Genomic DNA, 26,221 nt, shown 5'->3' with positions numbered 1-26,221 from the left:
AGGATGGGATGGCTGACCTGGACCTGGTGGGCGTGGCCCTGACTGACTGACTCCGCCCACTGACGCCCCACGTTGGTTCGAATCCCGCCGCAGACGCCGGCCGTATCGGCGCGGAGCCGCGTATCTCCCCGAGGAAGATGAGTGAGGAAGTCACAGACATGCCGCCGCTCTTATCTCTGATTGGCTGGCTCCTCTGAGGCTTATCTTTTATTGGCTGGCTCCTCTGTCAAGGCTTATCTTTATTGGCTGGCCCCTCCTCAGGACGGCCTGCGGGGGGGGGGGTAGATAGCTCCATCACCAGTGTGGGAAAATACATCATCATTCATTTTTTTGTGCAAAATGTTCACCCCCCCAAACCCTAAATAAACCCTACCCCCCCAAACACACACACACACACACACACACACACACACACACACACACACACACACACACACACACACACACACACACACACACACACACACACACACACACGACCAAACAGAATTTATTAGCATGCTTTTATTTTATCAGTCAGCTACATTTAATTTTTTGCAACATTTTGGCTTCAATAAATAATTTAAATAATCTTCAATCATCTCTCAACCCCCCCCCCAGTGGTGACCCCCCCCCCACAATACCATGGGGTCATGACCCCCACTTTACTTACCTCTTTTTAAAGGACCGAAGAATTGCCCAATATGTTTGCAGTAATTATAGCGTGTGTGTGTGTGTGTGTGTGTGTGTGTGTGTGTGTGTGTGTGTGTGTGTTCCTGGAGTCCAGCCTATCAGTCAGATAACCAGCAGGTCTTCAGCAGCTCCGTTTCAGGAACTGCTTCTCAGGCAGGAAGCTGATAACGGAGCTCTGCAGACGCGACGCAGCGCTAACAAGAATTAGCATCTCAAGAGCTCCGCCCCCTCATTTTTTCCCCCTACGTGTCGGCGGTTCTGGGTCGTGGAAGTTGTGCGTTACAGCCGGTGAAGGTCTGTTCTTATTTTGCCCCTGTCATGCAGACCGCCCCCCCTCCCTGGGAAACGATTGAGCGGACAGCAGGCCGTCACCGCCACCGGTGCTTCACCATACTCAGATAAGAAAGCAGTGGAGCCGAGACCTCCAGGTGGCCGCAGATAGAGCCAGGAGGACCGCCTGGGCTCGCCTACATCCTGTGCTCTGATTGGACAATTAGGGGACGTGAATGTCGGGCAGGGCTGAGCAGAGATAGGCAGATAAAGGAGGGGGGGGGCGTGTTGCGTTCACTAATGTAGGACGTTCTCTATCTGTGCTTCAGTAATGGGCTGCAGAGGTGTGATTAGAGCCTGATAGAGTTTATCTGAGGAGAACCTGAAACACTGAAATAACAAATCTATAAATCATTAAGAACACTATTAAAATTAAATAAAGAAATCCTATTGTTGTGATAAAAAAAGAAAAAATGAGAAAATATGAGCTAGAAAGAGATGCAAATGCAAGACTATTATATATATATATATATATATATATATATATATATATATATATATATATATACATACATACATACATACATATAATTTTTTAAAGATTTATTTATTAATTTATTCATGTATAAAAATTAAATGAAAGCTTTAACTCACACACAGCAGACTGACTCACATGTTTAATCAAAATAAACCCTAAAAAAAAACCTTAAAAAAGTAAATGCAAAGAAATTTAAATTTGAACTATAAATATTTATATAAAAATAAATATTATTTAGGAAAATGTTTTCTTTGTATTCGTTTATTATCTGAACTGTCAATCAACAGGTTTTGGGTGTGTCTTCCTGACCAAGCTGGATATGATTGGCTGTCAGCTCAGCCCCGCCCCCTCATGTTTTTTCTGTTGTCACTTTTTCCTGTTTGGTCTTCATTCTAACATTCAAACCCGTCTTTTCAACCTCACCTCCACACAGCCGGTTTTTACACGCAAGTCATTTACATACGTGTGTTTTCACAACTGTTTGTTTTACATCCGAGTCTGAAACGGAAACACGGCTGAACGTGTTGGTCTGGTGAAACGTGAAGCTCTGGACCAATCAGAGGTCATCCTCCTCCAGAGATGGAGTGTTGAAGGTTCTGTCAGGAGCTGCTGCCGATTCCTCGGAGAAAGGAGGTGAAGAATGACGGAGTGATGACCGACAGATAGAGAGACGTGTTCAGGGACCGCTGTTTCCGTGCGACCTTTGACCCCTGCCCTACCACGGCTCCAAGTGAAACTTGGGGGAGCTCAGACACAGCGAACGTCGAGGCGCTAAAGGCTAGTAGCTTCGTGTTTCAGTCAGGTGTGTGTGTGTTATTCTTCTTCAACAGATGCTTAAAGCCCTATTTTATCTCCTTTTTAAAAGTGAACCCATGACATGTTGAGGTGTGAATCCATCTTGTTTGAATAAACTTTATTGAAATTATCATCAGTTGAATCCATGAGTTGACCCCCAGGGGTCGCGTTGCTGTCTGGAAGCACGTGTCACACCCGCCCCTCCATAACGGTGGGTTGATATTTTATAAAACTCTCCCGTTTCATTTACCAGCTGCATATCTTTGGAAGTGAAGCTGGAGAAATCAATCGTGCACGATTTAAAACCTGATTTAACACGACGGTCGTGTGCACCATTGATTTTTATTCATCCGCTCGGAGAAACATCGAACGTATCGGCTGAGAAAGTGGACACAATTTTTATTTGTGTCGGGAGTTGGGCTGCAGGGATGTGTGATGGTGTGTGTGTGTGTGTGTGTGTGTGTGTGTGTGTGTGTGTGTGTGTGTGTGTGTGTGTGTGTGTGTGTGTGTGTGTGTGTGTGTGTGTGTGTGTGTTCAGTCTTCCATACGTTTTAGCAGCAGTGTGTCCGCTGGGCATCGCTTAGCCCTTAGCGGTGGTGTTGTCCTGGAGGTGTGGAGACAGAGTGTGTGTTCGCGTCTGCGCGGTACAACAGTTAGCATCGCATGGATGTCCAGATATGTGATTCACGCTACAAAAAAAAACAAACCTGGAGGAGTTATGAAATAAAATATCTGACACCGAACCAAACCAACAAAGGTGGGAGACATAAAGCACAGCATCGTCTGCGTAGTGAGTGACCTTTACGTATTGCACTTGGTATTTCCTGATTGTGTCCTAAACAGAAACGCGGTTCTTGGTTCGACTACTTCCTGTGTGGCATTTGTATGTTCTCCTCATGTCTACGTGGGTTTTCTCCGAGTTCTCCGACTTCCTCTCGCCTCCAAAAACACGCATCTTAGGGAAATTGGTTCCACATTTTCCACAGGTGTGTGTGGTTGTTCGTTTTTCATGTGGTTCCGCGGTGCCCTCATGCACGTAAGTCCGCTGGGATACACCTCAGCAACCCCCGTGACACGAGAAAGCCGAAAAAGCAGCACGGAAAATAAATGTACCTTAAATAAATGCTATTTATGAGTATATTACCTTTAAATCTCAAAAATGAAGGGTTTCTCACAAATTAGTCGTATATCCTGAAAGACGTCAAACATTTTTTGGTTGGTGTTTGTGTTGTTGTGTTTTTTGTGTTGTGTTTATTATTTTGACTTCACCTTGATCATATTTCTTTGGGATGGATCTGGGACTGGGGGTCCAGGTCTGGTCTTCTGGGACGGCTGCAGTTCTTAGCAGCTGCCCGGTGTTGATGTGACACCTTTAGGACAGTGCTAATGCTGCAGAGCCGTTTAACAGCCAAACAAGCTGTCGCCCCCCCCCCCTGTCAGGGAACAGTAATGGATGGCTGGATGGTGACTCAGAGGGGAGGGGGGCGTAAGAAGATGTTGTTATGAGGGGGGGATTCTCATCCCGATCCCATGGCGGCCCCCCCGCCGCGCTGGATGAAAGCCCCCGACCAGCAGTCATCACGGTAACTAATTTGTTGAGATTTTCTGCTCGACTGGAGGCACGAGGAAGAGGCACCCCCCCCCCCAGACCCTCACCACCCTCCCATCAACTGCCCCTCATCTCTCCCTCAATACTCAGGTCCTGTAAACGTAGCAGAAGACCCTGGATGTGGTTTCAGACCCAGAACCTCTTTACTATGAGGCAAAGTCGGATTATTCCCAACACACCGCCTGACAGGTGACAGTAGTTTAGCAGTCTATGATCAAGAAGTCAACGGTGACCTGAAGCCACGTAAAAAGATCATTATTGGACATCGATTGATCGTCAGTGTTAAAACTGATGACATAATAAATGTTCCCGTTTATGAAATGTAATAGGCCAATAATCGTTGAATAACTTTAACCCCTAGTTATTACCATATTAGCCAAAAGACCCTCACCCTAATCCTAACCATACCCAACCTAACTCAAACCTAACCATAAACCTTACCTAACATGACTAAACTCTAACTCTAACCCTAACTCTAACCCCAACCTAAGCTGACCTAACCTAACCTAACCTAACCCAAACCTAACCCTAAACATTACCTAACCTAACTTAACTTAACTCTAACTCTAACTCTAACCCTAAACTAACCCTAACCCTAAACCTTACCTAACCTAACCTAACCTAACCTAACCTAACCTAACCTAACCTAACCCAAACCTAACCCGAAACATTACCTAACCTAACTTAACTTAACTTAACTTAACTTAACTCTAACTCTAACCCTAAACTAACCCTAACCCTAAACCTTAACTAACCTAAACTAACCTAACCTAACTCTACCCCTAATTGTTGACCGAAGGTTGCTATGTTATTGCTTCAGGACTTTTCTTACATTATTGGCTAGTTTTTACGTTATTGTGCTACTACAAAAAACGGCTAATTGATCACGTGACCATCGTGGTGGCGCTGGGGGATTACTCACCAAACCCTCAGGACTCTTTGTCAGAGATCCTGTGTGACGATATTTCTGAAACAGACAGACGTATTTTTTTCTCCTAATTTCATTAAACTTGTAGTTTGCATTCCAGACCAGCCGATGGCGATGTCAATTATTTAGCCTCACAATATAACAGCCTCGCACAGTGAGGGTCCTGTTGGCGCAGTTTTCTGAAGAATTACACTTTGCCAATTTTTAACAATTTTGAAAAGATTACAATTTGGATTTTTAGGTCAGAAGAAGCAGTTGTTGTCTGAATGTAATGGCAGACCTGAAGAACCGATACGTCTGGAAGCAGCTAACACTGACACTGACTGTTAGCGTAGCATCACATCTACAGACAGTGACTCATACAGGCCGATGCTCTCTTCCTGTCTCCGTTATGTTGATAATATTCCCTAATCGCCGCTGAGACACCCTTCAGGGTTCAAACGGGTCATTGGCAGGAAGCCATAATCCTCTACCTGAACTTTGACCCCTGACAGACATTTTAATGAGGTCAAATACTGAGAGCGGATCACATCGCGTCCCGACCTGAGCCGCGACGTATCGGACGACACGTCTGGGGGCTCTTTACTCCTTTCACACCTCGGGAATCCGGCGCTTACGCACCTTAAGCAGATGAAGGATTAGACGACGGCGGATCGATAATGTTGACGCGGCGGCGGCGATCAATCGATTTCAAACCAGCAACATCTGCATGTCTGTACGGATTACCCTATTTATGGCTGTGTGAGAACAGCTACGTGTCCTCGTGTGTGTGTGTGTGTGTGTGTTAAAGTGTGTGTGTGTTGTGGTGAAACTAAGCACAGATAATTCCAGGCAATACCAACACTTGGGCAACAATAGCCCCTTTCTTGGGGCAGTTTGGCTCTCCTCCAGTTGCCTCCGTGTTGTTTTAGCAGCGATGCTAATCCCCCTCCTGCAGGCGTTCAGCCGTCCAGCAGCCAAGAAGAACTCCGGCCATGAGACTCCAGATCAGAGCTTAAAGAGGCGTGAACTCCTGGATGTGGGTGTTAGCTTTACCGCTAGTGAGGAAAGTAAAAAGTCTGTCCAGTACCTGAACTTTTTCCTTGTTTCTTGTAGAAGCTACACGTTTAGCGTGTTTTCATTCATTTTGCCTGCTTTGATTGGTCCTCTTCACACCGTACGACACCAGGGGGGTGAGGAGCAATGGGTGAGGGAGGGGGAGGCGTGTAAGTGAACAACGGCTAAATTCGGTTCCGTTAACAGGGGCTCTTTGCACATTGAGGCACTTTTGCAATCCCTCGCTGCTCCGGCTGTTAGCGCCCTACACCCCTCTGCTCACGCCCCAACTCCACGACCACACACACACACACACACACACACACACACACACACACACACACACACACACACACACACACACACACACACACACACACACACACACACACACACACACACACACACAAACTAATGCACGTTTAAACTGTTTGGTCATGCAAGCTAACAAATCTCCTGTTTTGTTCGATACGTACATTTACATGATTTCAATCTGTATTCAGAAATATAACCTCTAGCTTTAGCGCTGCTGTCCCGACAAAATGTTTGCAATTAGCTCGGGCTAATTAGCCTCCAGGCGTCAGCTTTAAGTCTCAAAACGGTGACATAAAATACACAAACTGTTATGAATGCGCGTCGGTTAACCACTTCCTAGTTTGATCAAACCAGGTTTAATCAAACCAGGTTTGATCAAACCAGGAAGTGACTGCAGCACCTCTTTTGAAACTTCAGGAGGGACTGAAGCCGAACTGTGTATCAACTTTACATTTTTCCCAAATAGCAGGAAATGGCGACGCCACTGGTTGCAAAACCCAGTTCTGTTTGCGCTTATGAGAAAATTCTCTATCTTCTAACTTCATTTATTAACTTATTTACTTGTTTTCTAACTTGTTGAAGGTCTCAGTCAGTTACTCTAGTCTTCTCCGACACAGCCTGATGGTCGTTTTATAAATTCTGATCAGGTTGTGATTGACAGTAGATCCTCAGGAGCACCAGCATCTCTTCCAAATATGGAAAAGGGTCTTTGAGGGAATTTGAGGGAATCTACTCATCTAGAACACCAGGTGCAAACTGGGTAATGAAGTTCATATGACTTATTGTTATGAAAGGAGACCCTGGGATGAGCCAGAAAAAGTCGCTCCTGGTCCACTTTTTTCCATCGCACAAAGTTAAATTTGACTTTAAGACGACTTTCTGACGACCTTGGGGGGTTGGCTCCTGGGGGCCGATCCCCTTCCCTCTCCTCGCCAAAGTGAAAATCTGTGGCGCTGAAGTGTGGAGTTCTGAAGCTGAGGTCAGACTAGTCGAAGGACACGGAGGTGAAGTCCACGGTCTAACATGCAGGGATGACTCCCCCCTCGCTCTGGCCATATTTAGAGATGTGTCTCGGTACGTCTCAGAAACAGCCTCCCTAGGGGGGTCATGGGGGTCGATCCAGTCTGCAGAGTCACAACACAATTACAGCACTCTGTCTTAAAGAGTTGTCCGAGGACGTGGAGGCGCCGGGTGGAGGGGTGTGTGTCCAGAAGGCCACAGTTAGCTTTTAGCACCACCCCCTGTCGCTAAAACCTTATGGTTGTCTGCGCCAGGCCGCGAAAAGGGTTTGGGTGTCGCGGCGAGCGTGTTGTTAGCTTCTCGCTGTCCGTGTCTGTCAGGATGCGCAGCAGAGGTGCTGTAAATGTGCATTAATCCGCCTCTTTTAACCACCGAGCTGCTCAATTATTCAGCAGCAGCGCGGCGGCGGCGGACGATCCCGTCTAAAGATGGAACACTTGTTTGACCAGCTGACCGCCGGGTCGTCATGTAGAGGCAGACGGGGCTTGTTGGGTCTCAGTTCTCCAGGTCATGTTTCTCCAAAGCTTTTTAAATCAATCCACTGGAGTTTAAGAAAGTTTCTCGAAGACGTTTCACCTCTCATCCAGGAGGCTTCTCCAGTTCCTGTGGTGGTTGGTTTAGTAAGTTGGGGAAAGACCGGCCGCCGTCAGAACCGAAGAAGCCTCTTGGACGAGAGTCGAAACATCTTCAAGAAACTTTCTTTAAGTCCAGTGGATTGATTTGAACAGAAGCCACCTAGACCTTAAAGGAAGCCGTTTGGACAAACGCGATTAGCAGTTAGCTTAGACTTAATGCGTCTCATTGTTGATGGAGAAGCTATCTTTTAGCATCGAGACCTGAGAGTTTGTCGCTTGTTTCCTGCAACATGCTAATAAAGTTGATACAAACTGGATTCACTTTTATTATTATATTTAGAAACCAACAGTTTTCATGCTGGTTTTATTGTTTTGTTCTGTTGTATTTATCCGCTAAGCCTTAAAGGAAGGTCTGTGACGTTAGACTGGTCCATAGAACAAAAAAGGGTTGTGGACACTACTGTAGGGCATAAATGGTCTTAATCCCGTTTGTGGCTCGTCGTTTCCTTCATCCATCACATCCTCCACCTCCTCCTCCGTCTAACTTGACCTCCCCTTCACCAGGACCCGGCGTAATCCCATTGAGTTTGGGCATGACAGAGTTTGAGAGGGGAGGATGTTCAGGAAACCGGCGTCGTAATCCATAAATCACCGGTTTAATCCTGCGACTGAGCGTTCCGCTAGGAAATCTGGATTAAAATATACAAATTCTGTGTATGCAAACTTTGTTGTCGGGGGTTTGGGGGGGCGGGGGCGGCGGCCCCCGCGTTTGAACTTCACCTCTCTATGGCCCCGGCACTGACGTGACAATTAGCACCAGAGATCAGCATCAAAAGGAACGGCGCAGTGTGAAGCTGGTCTAATTAGTCATATGAACGGAGACCGACCACTGCGTGTGTGTGTGTGTGTGTGTGTGTGTGTGTGTGTGTGTGTGTGTGTGTGAGTCCACGCTGGTGAAGACATGCTTCAGATCAAAGCCGTGTTGCTTCAGCTCATGTGTGATCTGATACGATCTGTTTCATCCTCGCGGCGTCTCGCCGCCATTTCTTATCATCAAACATCAAACCTGAACCTAATCTGACCAACGAAACCGTCCAAACTTTGTCTCAGTTTATTAGCTTTAAATTAAATTAAATCAACTTTAGTTTAATAAACTAAAGTTAATTTATTGCATTTAATGACTGTTGTTTTTAGCAGTTTCTACCTGTTTATTCCATTGTCCTTCGTATGAAGTTGGGCTCACAGGCATCACCCAGAAAGACTACACTATTTTCCGCACTATAAGACGCACTGGACTATAAGGCTCACTGGACTATGAGGCGCACTGGACTATAAGGCTCACTGGACTATAAGGCGCACTGGACTATAAGGCGCACTGGACTATAAGGCTCACCGTTAGTTTTTGAGAAAATGAAAGGCTTTTAGGTGCGCCTTATGGTACGGAAAATACTGTATATAGTATTTAGCACAGACGTTTGCTTAGTGTCCCGATCAACCCATGCATGATTCCTACATGCTCACATTTATGATGCTAACATGTTAACACTTAGCAGACTCCATGTGTTAGATTGGCATATTAGCATGCTAAAGCTCTACTTAACAAATGAATCTGTATATTACGTATATGTTACAATATAATATATTGTTTTTTGATATATTACTTGGGCATCATGAGTATTTATCTTAAACATCATCTGAATCCATCCCATTGTGTCAGCTGGTGGATATTAGCTGTTAGCGTGGCTAACATCTGCTATGCTAATGCATGATAAATCCCTCTCCTCCAGCTCCGGGGCCCCCGGGGCCCTCAGGTGAGCACCAGTGTGTAATGTGCACAAGTATTCGTGATAATGGGGATTTACATGGACAAACCCAAAGCTATGCACGTGTGTTAAACGTGTTCCTGTAGGCAAATCGTCGCCGTGGCGCCCGCGCCGTAATCTGGTAGAAAACCATCAGGGGGGTGAAAGGTTCGGGTCACGACAACAGCCATTTCATTACATTGGCTCAAATGTCCCAGCATGCAATTCAATCAGGGGGCGATTATTCTTCCTCGGGTTCCACTCTGCGGGGGATTGGCCGCCGCTCGCCGTGACCTTTTCACGCCGCCGCCATTTATCCCGGGAATAATTGTTCTGATGGTTTCACAGTCATTCCCTGAGTGCTGCCGCTCGCCGGACCGCGACGAGGGCGGCGAGGCGGCGCTTATCCCGTTAGCGCCCCGCCCTGACGGGTACCGGGTCACACAGACAGAATCTAGAACGTCCATTGTTTCTGTTTCCTTCCTGGTCTGGTTCTGAGAGATGTTTAGTTCTGAATGAGTGGATTCTCTCCTCCACGTCTGTCTGTGAGCCACTCTTGATGTTTGTGGAGATGCTTGCCTCGGTCACATGACCACCTTCTTAAAGGGGCCGCTCCGGCCACTGACACAGAATACATTACCGCTAAACTGAAACTAACAAGCTAGCAGAACCAGCGAGAAACAAACGCTGGTGTGACGTTACGAGGACGCTGCTAATAAAGTTTATACAAACTGGATTCACGTTTATTATTATAATTTCTTCTTTTCCTCTCGTTTGTTTCTAAATCTTTAATCTTTTAACTTACTGAAAAGTCTGGGCTCATCATTCATGTTTTTAAATCATCAGTGCTAATCCACATCGTTAACTTTTGAAATCTACACTGCCCACTAGTGGCCTGGCATGCACACTGCACCACCTGTTGGTGCAGCAGGAGGGGTTTCCACGCTTTGATGTCTGATTTAAACCTGTCTATCCCCACAGAAGAAGCTCCACCAGTGACTCATCCTTCACTCGCCATCTGCCCCCCCCCAGCCGGCTGTTTCTCTAAGGCTTCAGCGACCCCTCAAAGTGTGAATAATATTCGGTAAGGAGTAATGCTTAAGTGGGAAAGCTTTTAGCACATTATCCACTGGCAATTGGGAGCTAATGTGATTTTCCGGCGCAGGTCTCTTATTAAATATCTGCAGCAGCGGATCTGATCTGCATCCAGGAGCTCCTAATCACTTTAGCTGCTGCTGGGAGCTGTGGAGGGTGTTTATGTGGGGGCCTCCACACCCCCCCGGGGCCCCCACCCAGAGAGGAGAGAGAGTGACATTGAGGATGTCTCAGGCACACACACACACACACACACACACACACACACACACATGCAAACAAACATACACGCACACACACCTTTAAAATGTGAAGTCAGCACTCTGGCATCGTGATGCCTTCAGGTGCTGCTCGTAAATCTTGCCTTCAATCTCAGCATTAATTGTTTTTATTTGAAATTAAGAAAGAAAGTGTCTCTGATTGGCTGTCGTTGACCAATTAATGAAGGTTATGGAGAGGTGACGTCCGTGTGTGTGTGTGTGTGTGTGTGTGTGTGTGTGTGTGTGTGTGTGTGTGTGTGTGTGTGTGTGTGTGTGTGTGTGTGTGTGTGTGTGTGTGTGTGTGTGTGTGTGTGTGTGAACTTCTCCTTTAATGTGGACAAAATCCAGAAAGAACGAATGACAGTCAAGTGAATTTGAATCCACGCGGTTGTTTTCTGGAACAGATGAATGATGACGTTTAATGACGTATCCTGTCCCGAATCCACCGGTGTAGTGTAACCATAGCAACCAGGATGACAACATCACAAACCGGACCTGCATGAAGTGGTTTCCTGTTATTCTGATTTACATTTAATATTTAAACTGCTTTATTTTCACACATTGTGCCTTTGTGTAAATTTTATAACTGATTATTTAAATTATTTAAATTATTTTTCCAGCGTTAGTTTATTTAGATTTATAATATTTCGCAGGAGGACATCTGGATGTTGATTTAATTTAAGAGGACAGATGTTGAGTAAATTATTGTAGTTTATTAACAGGTTCCTGCACGACCATATTAGGAAGTTCCTGTGACCTCCTGAATGAACTTTAGTCATCTCAAATAAAATGAACCTACATCAGAATGACTTTATATATGTACCTCTAAAAGAAACAAACAAACAAACAAACAAACAAAGAATTTGAAGAAAACATTTCAGAACACCAGGGTGAATATTTATCTAATAAATCTAATAATAATATCATCTATTAATATTTACAGGTGCAGGATTTAAACCACTGCAGGGATTTGATCAGGAGAGAAAAAAATAGAATTTAGATTTTATCCGGACAGCATCCAGGACGGTTTTTATTTTGTTTTGTTTTGTTTTTTCAAAAATGTGTCAAATTTACTGATGGGATTCACAAATTAGTCCATAATATTTAAAAAATATGAGTCGATATATTAGTTTTTGAATTTTTAAGTTCAGATGTTTTATTTATTCATCGGCAAATTAGTCAGTTTTAAAGAAATAAAATCTAATTATTTATATATTTATACAAAACAGTCAGATTATGAACCTAAATTTTATGACACAAAATAAATCTTAAATACATATCAAACTATATTTTACTATAAATAAGCATCTAAGTTAAATAAATATGAATGTTTTCTCTATAATTTTCGGATAAATTAGCACCACCTCAGGCAAACCGGGGATATTCCGGGGTCGTGGTGTCCAACATGTGGCCCGCGGGCCCTCCGGGGGCTGCAAAACATAAGAGCAATGAAACTTTTTCATCTCCCTCCTTCTGTTGGAGCAACAAGAGTAAAATAATCGCGTTTTTCTGACCAGATGCTCGTCATTTCCCGCTGTCAGCACCCGAAGTCTCTCTTCCACCCTCTCTTCCTCCCTCTCTTCCTCCCTCTCTTCCTCCCTCTCTTCCTCCCTCTCTTCCTCCCTCTCTCCAGGTTTTTTGCGGGGCCGTGACGTGGAGGCCGGGCCGGTGATTGGAGGACCGGCTGGAACTATAAGGGGGGGCGCAGCTCCGGACTCGCAGCCGGCCTCTGTTTGACGCAGTCGCTCCTGTGCGTCTCCAACATGCGCTGAACGCGACTCCACAGCGGCGCTCTGACGGTGCGTAAAGACGCAAATCCAGGACGAGCTGCGCGTTTTTTTCCTGCGCGTTTCGGGACTCGTGGCTCAGGAGGATTTTTCTCGGGAATATTTCGGGTCAAACTTTCCCCCCGACATGGAGTACACGTCCTCCCCCAAGCCCCAGCTCTCATCCCGGGCCAACGCGTTCTCCATCGCCGCCCTGATGTCCAGCGGGAAGTCCAGCAAGGACAAGGAGACGGACGAGAACACCATCAAGCCTCTGGGTAAGGGGTCCGGTCCGGTCCGGTCCGGATGAATTACGTGAGGAAGAACTTTATTTAGTGAGGAAGACTCATACACATGAAGGGAAATAAATCACGACTTCATCAGGTTTCAGATTTATTAAAAAGTAAATCAATAAAATGATAAGAAAAAGTCCAGTAACATTCCGTTAATTTCACGTTATTAATATTAAAAGTATTTTTTTATATTTCCCCCCCACTGGATTTTTTTTTTCAAATTCAAATAGAATTTAAAAAGATAAAATAAAATAAATAAAATATCATTTATATAAATACATGGTTTGGCTTCATTGAAAAACGGAGAACGCGTGTGTTTTATCAGTTTATTCTCCTTATTTTAATAAAAATAAATGCGTTTAATGCTGTTATGTGTGGGTAGGGCCACTTTATTTAAACTGTTGACATTATAATGTGTAAATGTTACGCTTTTATTTTCTAGAGTCTCTTTTATTTACAGGCTTTTCAGTTGCCTGATTTGGAAACGATCACGATCAAAAATGTCACTAAATTGTGTGAAAATAATTTAACGTGAGGTGTTAAAATGAGGAAACCCTCCTCATGTTGGCTCCAAACAGAACAGTTCGTGGAGAAATCCTCCTGCAACCAGCAGCCGCTGGCCGACCTGTCCGCCCTGGACGCGCACGGGGACTTCGGCGGGAGCGCGCCCGCCGTGTGCACGGAGCCGCTCATCCCGACCAATCCCGGCGTCCCTAGCGAGGAGATGGCCAAGATCACGTGCAGCCTGGAGACCAAAGAGCTGTGGGACAAGTTCCACGAGCTGGGCACGGAGATGATCATCACCAAGTCCGGGAGGTAAACAACAACAACAACAACAACAACAAACGACAACAACAAAAATAGTATAGTAATTATAATGGTGATAATAATAGTAACAATAACAATAGTAGTAGTAATAATAATAAGAATTATTATTATTATTGTTATTATAACGATGATAATAGTAATAAATTGTTATAGAAGATTAAACAATGAAAAGGTTAAAATACTGTTATTTTTCATTAAATTTACAACACAAATAAACAAAACAACAAAAACATTTACTGTTTTCGTTCCTCTTCCTGGCTGAGCAGTGACTCAACATTTACCTGAACTCACCTGACCGACAGAAAACACGTGGATTTAACAGTTTGAGGTCCATAAAATAAATATTTTGCATATGAATTGAAATACTCCTGGTTTTGATGATGATTTTAGCTTCCATTAACTGGTAAATAAATAAAAACGGAAGCGTAGCTGAAGAGAAGAACGAGGTCGTGCGATCCGGACGCTGTTTGTTGATCAAACAACACAGGAAATGTATTATTTATATAACATATTATATAAATTTACAAAATCACAAAATACAAAATTAACAAATTTTCCACCTTTTATAATGTGCAACAATTTGAAATAAATTGCATTTAATTTAATGATAATTGAACAAGAACAACAATCCGCTTTAAAGCGGAGACTCCTGCTGGTGTTTCTGGTGACGTCATGTCAGGATTCTAACATTTCAGCCTCTTTGTGTGAAAATAAATGTCTTTATCTTACTATTTCGTTTAAAATATATTTTTCTCAGGGAAACCTGTTTTTTAAATGACATTATTTATTATCATATTTATTGTTTATCTTTAAATCGTGATTTAACCTCAGTGACGTGATTTAATTCTGTCATAAAAACATATTTTATTTATCTTAAAATAAATATTTTTAATTTTATCACCAGGACTGATTTTACAGATTTTATTTGAACTATATTTTGGATAATTTAACAATAACACTTTAATAATAATGATGATAATCTGAGCTCTCTCTCTCATCCCCCCCAGGAGGATGTTTCCCACCATCCGCGTCTCTTTCTCGGGGGTCGACCAGGATTCCAAGTACATCGTGCTGATGGACATCGTCCCGGTGGACAACAAGCGGTACCGGTACGCCTACCACCGCTCCTCCTGGCTGGTGGCCGGCAAGGCCGACCCCCCTCTGCCCGCCAGGTAGCGACTCCCCCCGCGGCAAATCAATTAAAACAAATAAAATAATCACATTTAATCAGGACGCGTCCGGGTCGTTCAGACTGATGATATGAGATGTTAATTCTAGCAGCGGTGTGTGTGTGTGTGTGTGTGTGTGTGTGTGTGTGTGTGTGTGTGTGTGTGTGTGTGTGTGTGTGTGTGTGTGTGTGTGTGTGTGTGTGTGTGTGTGTGTGTGTGTGTGTGTGTGTGTGTGTGTGTGTGTTTGTGTGTATCCAACCAGGTCGTGTCCTCTTTATGGAGGAATTAGGGGTTCGAGACCCGCCTGGTGAGTGCGTCAATACGAGTCAGACAAAAAAGATCATTTAGGTTATTGATTTGGGGGATTTATTTATTTTATTACACAGACATGTCAAGAAAGTTAAACGAGGTGAGATAAATATATGAAGGTGTTGGTGGATTTCAGCGATATTTTATTTTATTCATGGTCGGAGGCTGGGAAATTTACTCCAAAAAAAATAATACTTGATTTTATAATAGGAACTTGTATTTGAAAAAAAAAGAAGATTTAAAATCACGAAGGGAATAATCGCTAAAGATATGCTTTTTTTCCCTAAATTTAAGCTTATTAGAAGATAAGATAAAACATTTTTTAAATCTTTCTTCTTCTTATATCGTTATAAACGGAATATAAATTTAACAGAAAGAAAAAAGAAAACCTTTTTTTATTTAAACTGACTAGAAGATTAAAAAAAATCAAATAAATGTAAAAAAAATCCACTTTTTTTTCACATTTATTTCTGATATCATGGATTGATGTAACTTTAAGTCCAGACTTTTTTTTCTACATTTATTTCTGATTTTATTTCCTTTCTTCTTCTTATATAGTTCAAAAAAGAATACAATTTAAGGGAAAGATTTTAAACAAAAAAGCTTTAGTTATTTAAACCTATTACAAGATAAGAAAAAAAAATCATGGATTGATGTAATTATAAATCCACATTTTTTTACATTTGTTTCCCATTTTTTGTTTTTATCTTCTTATATAGTTAAAAAAAATTAAACATTTTTATTTAATATTTAAATGAATATTTACACCACCGCACGGGAAGATGAAACTTGGTTGCTAAGCGACTTGTAGTTCTCCAGGCGCTGGTGTCCAGAGCTGTGCAGTGATTGGCTATCTCCGCCAGCCTCTCAGCCAATCGCAGCCGAGCACTGACCTCCACTTCCTCCTCAGGCTGTACGTCCACCCGGACTCTCCGTTCACCGGCGAGCAGCTCCTGAAGCAGATGGTCTCCTTCGAGAAGGTCAAGCTGACGAACAACGAGCTGGACCAGCACGGACACGTAAGCGTCTGGACACGTCACGTGATCAGTCAGCCAATCAGGAGGCAGGGCTGTGACGCAGCGGCGACCAGAGCTCACGCGGGCAATTAGCCTTTAATGTAAAAAAAAATAAAAATAAAATAATAATAATAATAAAATAAAAAAATAAAAAAAATAATTAAAAAAAATAAATAAAAAAATTAGCCTTTAATGCTAACGTGTTCGGACGCGTCTCGGCCCGTTAGCCCACTTTAAACTGTTCGTTGATATTTTTTTGATTTAACTCGTCACGCAGATTTCTCACGACTCTCTGACAGCTCCAGTCCGTGGGAAGTGAAAATCACCTGCGTGACAAACGCAAATTACTCTTTTAATCCCACTTGAAATGGCTGCGTCACGCTCAGCGGGCTAGCGCATGACGGCTACATGCTAGCACAAGCAGAACGGAGACATTTCACAACCGGGACGTGAAAATATTAAAGCGAGAAAACACCAAAGTAAATTTATTTATTAGAATTTAATTATTTACATTAAGTTAAAAAATATTAACGAAATTTTGTTGCCATTATTAATAATAAGTAAAATAAAAATGTCAAGGAATCAAATAACCAAAAGGAAAAATAAGTTTATAATATGTCAAATTATTGGTTTATGAATTATGAATGAATTAAAATACCGCAACAAGAGGATAAAATTAAAAAAAAGTGTTTAAAATGTGACAGATGCATACACATTTTAATTTATATAAGGTGTATATAATTGTAATATACAAGGAGCTATTTTGCGAATGTTTTAAATTATTTTAATTGTAATATTAGGATATAAATAATAGCACTGAAGCTGATTTTTGCCCAGAAGAAAGTAATATTTTTTATTTTAATTTAATAAAATTTGGAATTTTAATTTAATAAAATTTTCGTCTGTTGTGCATTATAAAACAAAAAATGACCCAAAATGAAGAATTATCGTACAATAAAAATACTCTCAAATTAACCTTTAATCAACCAATCAATTAACCAATTAATCATGTGGAATGAAAGCATCCAGGAATACATAATCTGCAGCGAGACAAAATCTTTAATTCTGAAGGTAATTACGTTTTTAAAAATGACCTGATCAGCAGAAATAATCGATGAGCATAAAGTACAGCGACGAGTATGGAATGACACGTTTATTTGTTCAGCCAGTCCATGTTGTGAACTTTAATCTCACCTGATCAATGAATGATTCGTCCTAACCTCCTCGATTTTATTTTTCTTTATTTGTTTGTACAATAAAAAACTAAAATATTATGAATAAAATGATTAAGATGAGCATTTTTTTTAAAAAGTCACCAGACTGGGTCTGTCAGTGATTTATAATCACCAATAGTTGAAGTGTCTGGTTGCCACGGCGACATTTTCAAACGCTTCTCATCCAGTTCTGAGTTAAAATGTAAAGGAGTTTACAGTCTTTTAACTGGGGGGGTTTCCGTGGGCGCGGCCCTGATGTTGATGCTGATGGGGTTCGCCTGACCCCTCTGATCGATCGTTATTGATCCCCTGCAGATCATCCTGAACTCCATGCACAAGTACCAGCCTCGGGTGCACATCATCAAGAAGAAGGACCACACCGCCTCGCTGCTCAACCTCAAGTCCGAGGAGTTCCGCACCTTCGTGTTCGTGGAGACGGTCTTCACCGCCGTCACGGCGTACCAGAACCAGCTGGTGAGGGGGAGGGGTTCCGTACCAGAACCAGCTGGTGAGGGGCGGGGTTCTGGGTCTGATGGACGTGATGTCGTCCGTTAGGAATAAAGGTTTAAGGATTGAATCCACACTCGATGCTAAACAGCATCAACAACAAACACACAAACAAACAGTGATGCTATTAAACGACCATAAAACTGGAAGAAAACCACTCATCCGTCTCCATGACGACCAGGGTTTATGGTCCAGAAACATCATCCTGTTCTTTATTTAACTAAGGATGATGTCATTAGTTATAAACCAGGGCAGAGATCTTGGTAAATGGGGGGGGGGGGGGGGTTAAAAACAAACAGAACAGGTTTTAAGATCTTTTATAAAGAGGGTGTCTCACTCTGGACCAGTAACGTTCTCCTGTGTTTGAGCTCCTGAGGTTCTGATGCCTTGATTCTAAAAATTTAAGTCAGATTATTAAAAAAAAAAAAAACCTACACATTTAAGATTTTTGAATCATGACCTTCAGGATTTGGATCAAGTAGTTCAAGAAAAATAAGATTTTTAATTTATATTTTTTCAAAGTTTCTGATCAGTTTTTCTAAACAAATCAGATTGTTAGTAGATCAATAGGATCTCAGTGATCAATAGGAAGCTGTGATGTTAAAGAGGAGCTACAGGAAGGAGGGATGAGGAGTCAGGCTGATGAAGGGCAAACTTTCCTCTCTTATTCCCACTTTTATTCTCTCGTTCTTTTATTCCCTCTCTTTTTTGTTCCAGATCACCAAACTGAAGATCGACAGCAATCCGTTCGCTAAAGGTTTCCGGGACTCGTCTCGACTGACGGACATGGAGAGGTACAGGGGATTCTGGGACCTGTGTGTGTGTGTGTGTGTGTGTGTGTGTGTGTGTGTGTGTTCTTTCACCTCCTGTCTCTCCATGTTTCTTTGCTCATTTGATCTCATCTTCCCGGTTTATTCCTGTTTTTACATTCTTGCCTGTCGTCCATCCGTCGTCTCTCCGTCTGTCTGCTGTTTCTTCGTCTTCCTTTTTTTTTTCGTGAAATTTAATCTTCTTTCTTACCTTTTGTCGATTTCTCGTTTTTCAGTTTTTCATTTCACCTCTTATGCTTTTCTTTATTTATTCTGACGTTTTCTTTCCTCTTTTTTTCATTCCTTTCTCTCTCATTTTCGTTTTAATGTCTTGTATTTTTGATCTTTCTGACGTTCCTTTTTTCCTGTTCCTTTTTCTTTTTTTGCTCCACTCTTTTTGGTTTTCTTTTGACTTCCTTCCTTCCTTCCTTTCCTTCTCTCTCTCTCTCCTCTACTTTTATCCTCTCGTCTCTTCCGTCCATCAGAGGACTTGTATGTCTCTAAAACTCTTCTCCTAATTCTCGATTCCGGCACTCGACTCAAAATCAGTCGACAAAATCAGACCGTTGTCCCATTTCCCTCAATCAAGCGTCCTGAACCAGAGACAGCTGAGAACCAGCCAGACCCCCCCCCCATCTGCCACCCCCCCGTCTCCCTTTCTGAGGGCTGTGAATTAGACCTGATCAATTGATCTTCAGGGAGCTGCAGAAATCACATTAGTCTGGAGTCGCCCGCTGCACTAAAACACACTCTAATTCAATTGGCTGCAGTGACTGATTGAAGCCAGCATGCCCCGCCCCCCTCCTGTCCTGCCGTGCATTGTGGGAGTTCTCTGTGCCGCGGGGGCCCGGCGCTGATAAAAACACACACATTTGTACTCGTCTGCTGACAGATATTGCACTTTCCTAACCTAATTGGAGGGCTGGAAGGGGGGGGGGGTCAGCGAGGGAGGGGGACTGCTAATGTGGACGCATGGCAGACCACTCACACACACACACTCACACACACACACACACACACACACACACACACACACACACACACACACTCACACACACACACACACACACACACACTCTCTCTCTGCTTCCCCCCAACAATTTGTGTCACTGTGTTTGAGAAGTGCTATCTGACAAGACTCAAATGCGCTAATGCTCTTTGTGGGATACACACACACACACACACACACACACACACACACACACACACACACACACACACACACACACACACACGTCAAGATCTACATGCACAGTGTAAACAAACACGAGCAACACACACATGTAAGCAAAAATTCCTATCAGTGCCGGGAAACGTGTAAACAACAAGTAAACAAAAGGGACAAGACCCCCCCGCCCCACACACACACACACACACACACACACACACACACACACACACACACACACACACACACACACACACACACACACACACACACACACACACACACCATCGTTTTAAAAAGCCAGCGGAAAAACCTGTTTTTGAAAACAAGTTTGTTGAAGTTTTTGCATTTTTAAGTTTTACTGTTTGATTTTTTTTTATTTCTACTGTTTTTTTATTATAAATGTTAACTTTGAAGAATCTCCACTAAAGCGTCTGTTGAACAACAATGATGTAAATATTAATAATAGTGATAAAAATAGATTCACGTCGGGGTTTCTCTCTTCGGCTTTTGCTGCAGGGAAAGTGTTGAGAATCTGATCCACAAGCACTCGTACGCCCGCTCGCCCATCAGGACCTACGCCGGCGACGACGACAGCCTGAGCGAGGACGGACACCCGGCGCACGGCAGAGGTGAGCCCCCTTCCTGCTCCCCACCCCCGCCGAGAGTTTAGATTAACGCATGAGCAGCAGGAACTGCGTCACTGAGGCCCGACTTGTTTGCGTGTGTTCTTGTGTCTTTGACGCACAGTTGTTGAGCTAGCTTTACATTCACTCCGTTCAGCAGAAATATTCACTATCGTCCCAGTTCTCACTTCAGTTGTGAACCCGGAAATCTCCGTTATGTTTTGATCTGATCACGACACTCACCTGTGTGACTCACCTGTGTGACTCACCTGTGTGATTCACCTGTGTGACTCACCTGTGTGACTCACCTGTGTGACTCACCTGTGTGATTCACCTGTGTGACTCACCTGTGTGACTCACCTGTGTGACTCACCTGTGTGACTCACCTGTGTGACTCACCTGTGTGACTCACCTGTGTGACTCACCTGTGTGACTCACCTGTGTGATTCTGTCTGATTAAAATCGACCAATCAGCAACAGGTGTGCTGGTTCTAAGCTGCAGTGAGAGAGGAGTTAGTTCGACCCCCCAGAGGACAAGAAGAGTCCTGTTGGGTTTGTCTGTGTTAAAACGCTTTGGAACGTCTGCTGGTGGGATTAAGAGATAGACTAATAAAGGGTGATTGATTGATTGATTGATTGATTGATTGATTGATTGATTGATTATCACCATGCCTCAAAAAAAGATGCAAAAGTTGGAGGAAAGGAAATGACAATGAATAAAAAACAATCAAAAGTTAATGAAAAAAAAAAACAGATATTACTGCAGATATTACTACAGATATTACTACAGATATTACTACATGTGTTACTACAGATGTTACTACTGATATTATTACAGATATTACTACAGATATTACTACATATGTTACTACAGATGTTACTACAGATATTATTACAGATATTACTACAGATATCACTACATATGTTACTACAGATGTTACTATAGATATTATTACAGATATTACTACAAATATTACTACAGATATTACTACATATGTTACTACAGATGTTACTACAGATATTATTACAGATATTACTACAAATATTACTACAGATATTACTACAGATGTTACTACAGGTATTACAGATATTACTACAGATATTACTACAGATGTTACTACAGATATTATCACAGATATTACTAAAGATATTACTACAGATGTTACTACAGATATTACAGACATTACTTCAGATATTACTACAGATGTTACTACAGTTGTTACTACAGTTGTTACTACAGGTATTACAGATATTACTACAGATGTTACTACAGATGTTACTACAGATATTACAGATATTACTACAGATGTTACTACAGATGTTACTACAGATATTACTACAGATGTTACTACATATATTACTACAGATACTACTATAGATACTACTACAGATATAACTACAGATATCACTACAGATATTACTACAGATATTACCAGAGATATTACTACAGATACTACTACAGATAACTACAGATATTACTACAGATGTTACTTCAGATATTACTACAGATGTTACTACAGCTGTTACTACACATATTACTACACATATTACTACACATATTACTACACATATTACTATCAAATGTCACAAATGTCTGTCAGGTTGGTTCAGTGTCAGGAGAATATTTGAATCAAAGGCAAAGAAAACTATTGAGTGAAAAGTAAAAGTAAAAAACAACAACTATTACACCTTTATTTATTTCAAAAAGTGTTTTTTTAATGACTACCAGGCTTTAACATTTTGATAAAACTAATATATAATTCATTAATTTTTTCTTTTGACTCAATATAATACAGTCCTTGAAAGCATATTTAGTTTTTATATCGTACTATTAACTAAACTCAATCCTGCTATCGTATATTCTGTTATTACTTTTGGGATGCACACATTTTTCTTGAAGCGCATCCCATGATGCACTACTTTCTGGAGGTAACATGAACTCTGCCGTCTGCCACCCCCCCAGGTTCGGCGTTCACCGCCTCGGACAGCCTCCCCCTGAGCTCCTGGGTCACCACCACATCGGGGTTCTCGGGCTTCCAGCACCCCCAGTCGCTGTCGGCCATGGGCTCCGCTGCCACCCTGCCCCACCCCATCCAGGGCTCGCTGCCCCCCTATGGCCGGCTGGGCGTGCCGCTGACGCCCGGCGCGCTGGCGGGCTCCATGCAGGGCGGGGGGCCGTCCTTCCCCTCCTTCCACATGCCGCGCTACCACCACTACTTCCAGCAGGGTCCCTACGCCGCCATCCAGGGACTGCGCCACTCCTCCACCGTCATGACGCCCTTCGTATGACTCCGCCCCCTGGGGGAGGGCGCGGCCCGTCCTCGCTCCGGCGCTCACACCCCCCTCCATCCTCCCTCCACCGGCTCATTCCTCCTCATCCCGTCTTTGTAAATATCTCACCTGAGCGAGGCGAGAAAGACAAGGCGACGCAAACCAGAAGCACTTCCTGTTTGGACAGGAAGTGGATCCCAGAACCCCGGAGAACATTCCAGGTCCCGTCTGGAGAGACGTTTGGACTCCAGCTGCTCCGTCTCACCTCAACTGTGTTTCCTAGAAAGGCAGCCATATGTACAGATCATGCCCCGCCCCCCCACAGGCCCTGCCCCCAGCCCCGCCCCTATTCATTATAATAACGTTAAAAAGTCATTGTACAAAGACGAGAGCGCAGCATTTAGTCAGAGCCGTTCTCCTGTACAGGACGCATGCCGACCGCAGCAGAGACACATAAAGGACACGCCCAGCTGGGGGCGGGGCATCAGCGTGAGTTAAAGGTCCGGTCACACCAGCGTTCAAACGGGGAAATGTTTGTTTCAGTTCAGGTGAATCGGTGGATTTGATTGGTGTTCGGTGACGCAGCTGATCCCAGCTGGTTGTCGGTTTGATTCCCATCATGTCTCTTTAACCCCGCCTCCCGGGGGCGGGCCCGGCTCCAATGAAAGAACTCGATACCTCATAGCCATGAGCTACATTAGCTCGTTTTCATGTTGGCAACCCTGCAGAAGGTAGCTACGTAGCTAGCTGATGGTGAGCTCAAGAAGGTTTTGGGGTGTGGTTCAATGAAATCTGGTCAAATACCAAGATGAACCATCAGGAGGCGCTAATAGTCCAGTGCAAATGAAATGCAGCGACACCTTGAAGGCTAACTAGCGCTAGCATGTTTTAGCTAGGCGTCTGTGTGTTTTCTGGGCGGCCGCCGCCCTGTTTTTGATTTCCTTCCAAAGACGAGTTGTTTTCTGGTGTGACCGAGCTTTAATGTCGAGGGGTTCAGCCAGGAAGTGACCAGGAAGTGACCAGGAAGTGACCACGCCCCGCTGGAGGAAGAAGCTGCTGGCCTCAGTGACCTGAAGGCGGAGGTGCAGAAACATGGCAGCTCACTGGACTTCTGTCGTCATGGATACGAAACAGGAAACTTTAACAGGAAATGTGTTCATTTAGAAATTCATTTTTTCTGTTTCGAAATCCTTCAAAATAAAATAACGGAGCTGGAAGTGACAGGAAATGATGATGTGGAGAGGAAGTTCATCCACCGACATTCAGTTTCAGCTCTAAAGTCAAGTTTTCATCAAAGTTTCATCGAAGTTTTTCATTGGTTGGATTTGAACGAATCTGGCTGCAGATTTGATTCAATAAAAAAGTTTCATTGTCATGGAAACGGTGTGAAAAATAGGATTTCATGATGCAATAATTGGTCAATAATAGCTGTTTTTTCACCGTTTTGTCATTTTTGTATAACAGAGTCAAAGAAAACCGGTCGGATGTTCTGACCCGTTAACGGACAGGAAGCCGACCCGAATCGAGGAACGTCGTTTTCACTTTATTTAAGGGTTCGGACAAATAAAATCTCAGAGCGACACTGAAATCTCCTGTTTTTACAGTTTTCACTGAAGCAGATTGTGTTCCTGGTTTTAAGTGCAATATATTTATTTTGCTTTCTGGAAATATTGTGTAATGTATTATTCTGCATTTAAAATCTATCTATCATCACCTGAGTTTGTTTTCCACTGGTGGACATCGTGTTCGCTTCTCATGACGTCACTGATTGTCAGAAATAAATGAAATCACCCAAAACTGAAGGTCTTTAATCTGATTTATTTTAATCCCTTATTGTTTATTTGTCATTTCTATGTCCTCAAACGATTAAATGTTAAGTATTTGAATACCAAAGAGGACGTGTTTTAATGACATCATGATGTCTGGATGACATCATCATAACAGTTTACACAAAACATAAGAATAGAGAATTATTCTGAAAACATTTTCCAACCTCATGCAAAACAAATTTCCCATAATTCATAGCAAAATGTATTGTCTCAGACGAGAATGAAGAAGAAGGAGTTGTTACAGGGGAGGAGTCAAAGAGGAGGGGATAAAGGGGAGGAGTTAAAGAGTAATTAAAGGGGTGGAGTTAAAGGGGAGGAGTTAATGAGGAGTAGTTAGCTAAAGAGGAGTTAAGGAGGAGGAGTTAAAGCGGAGGATTCCAGGGACGACCAGGTGAAGGCATCAGGTGACTGATTGGTGTTTCATCAACCAATGAGAGGAGATCCATCAACTAGAAACTTTATTGACACAAACACTGACAGGTAGGACCTCCTTGAGTCACCTGATCCCTCCATGTTTCACACTTCCTGTCCTGGTCCACCCTTCTTCATCCTCATCCTCATCCTCCCACCAGTTTCCATAGGCGTTACCCAGAATGCCGTGGGTGAAAGAAGAACTTCCTCCAGAGTTTCTAATGAAAAGAACTGCAGGAAAACTCTGACAAGGTTAAATAAAACAATGAGATCCTGAAAAAAAACATCCCAGAATGAGCGATGGAGTGAATCAGGAGTCTGAACGCTGATCGATTCCTGAATTAAAGCCGACTCCGAGCTTTTTATCGTAATATTCTGCAGAGCTAATCGACCCGCGGCCGGAGCGCGTCACGACTATGTTCAGACGTCTTTGCTGAAAACGACATTTTCGGGTTCCTGCCTAAAACGGCTGTAAAGAGGAGTCGAAACATCAGGAGGCGGGATCGGATGGACGGCTCGAAAAAATGTTCATTCAAAGAAAATAAAGTCCCAAATCAGCTGGAAATGCGAGTCTATCAGCAGAAGCATCAGCCGCCACCGCCACCCTGGCTGACGGGTCGATGGCTGGACGCGCGTCGAGGAAGAAGGCCCCGCTTCTGCCCCTGATAAGAATCGGTTACGTCCTTCGAAAATAAATAAATAAGCAAATAAATAACATCCAGTGTGGCTGTGATTGGATTAGAGGGGGCGGGGGAGGGGCAGGACGAGCCGCCGTGAGGTATGGCCCAACAAATTGGAGCCAACAGTCGGGCCAGAGAGTCCATTTTGGGGCATAATTTACACAGTGAGGAGCATGAGCGGAATCTAATGTCATTTCCATCAATTTTGCATTTTGGTCCTTCCCCTCCCCCACCCCCGTCCCTTTGGCTTTTAGCGGTCGTTGGAATCGTCTGGCGGGGGGACGGCTGGCGAGCATTACAATGTCGGAGATGACATTTAGCGCGGCGGCGGAGCGGTAGGTGGTTCTTTATGGCGTGGCGACCGGCTCGGCGTTCGGCTAACAGTATGCTAATAGGGTAAGAGCTCGGAGG

At 43.3% G+C, this 26,221-nt stretch overlaps 1 protein-coding gene across 5 annotated transcripts; it reads left to right on the top strand.

Moving 5' to 3' along the window:
* Positions 1-1,742: 1,742 nt before the first annotated feature.
* Positions 1,743-24,687, top strand: tbx20 (T-box transcription factor 20). Of its 5 annotated transcripts, none has more exons than XM_068322801.1 (10): positions 1,743-2,257; positions 10,541-10,643; positions 10,725-12,958; positions 13,552-13,789; positions 14,809-14,973; positions 16,190-16,298; positions 17,825-17,983; positions 18,734-18,810; positions 20,507-20,625; positions 22,583-24,687. In XM_068322801.1, the coding sequence occupies exons 3-10, from the start codon at positions 12,829-12,831 to the stop codon at positions 22,906-22,908; spliced, it is 1,323 nt and encodes a 440-aa protein (XP_068178902.1). In that variant the 5' UTR covers positions 1,743-2,257; positions 10,541-10,643; positions 10,725-12,828; the 3' UTR covers positions 22,909-24,687. The 5 variants fall into 5 exon arrangements, with proteins under 5 accessions (XP_068178902.1, XP_068178900.1, XP_068178899.1 ...); XM_068322799.1 differs by having other exon boundaries at positions 1,743-2,282; positions 10,544-10,643; XM_068322798.1 differs by having other exon boundaries at positions 1,743-2,282.
* The last annotated feature ends 1,534 nt before the right edge of the window (positions 24,688-26,221 follow it).

The sequence above is a fragment of the Antennarius striatus genome, chromosome 9 (genome assembly GCF_040054535.1).
Source record: "Antennarius striatus isolate MH-2024 chromosome 9, ASM4005453v1, whole genome shotgun sequence".
NCBI classification, from domain to species: Eukaryota; Metazoa; Chordata; class Actinopteri; order Lophiiformes; family Antennariidae; genus Antennarius; species Antennarius striatus.
This window is presented reverse-complemented; position numbering and strand designations above follow the sequence as displayed.

Bases quoted from the DNA above. Each gene is read 5' to 3' on its own strand.
- tbx20 (XM_068322801.1), top strand. From the start codon at position 12,829: ATGGAGTACACGTCCTCCCCCAAGCCCCAGCTCTCATCCCGGGCCAAC. The intron at 12,959-13,551 runs GTAAGGGGTCCG...GGCTCCAAACAG, and splicing joins GAACACCATCAAGCCTCTGG to AACAGTTCGTGGAGAAATCC. The intron at 14,974-16,189 runs GTAGCGACTCCC...CTTCCTCCTCAG, and splicing joins GACCCCCCTCTGCCCGCCAG to GCTGTACGTCCACCCGGACT.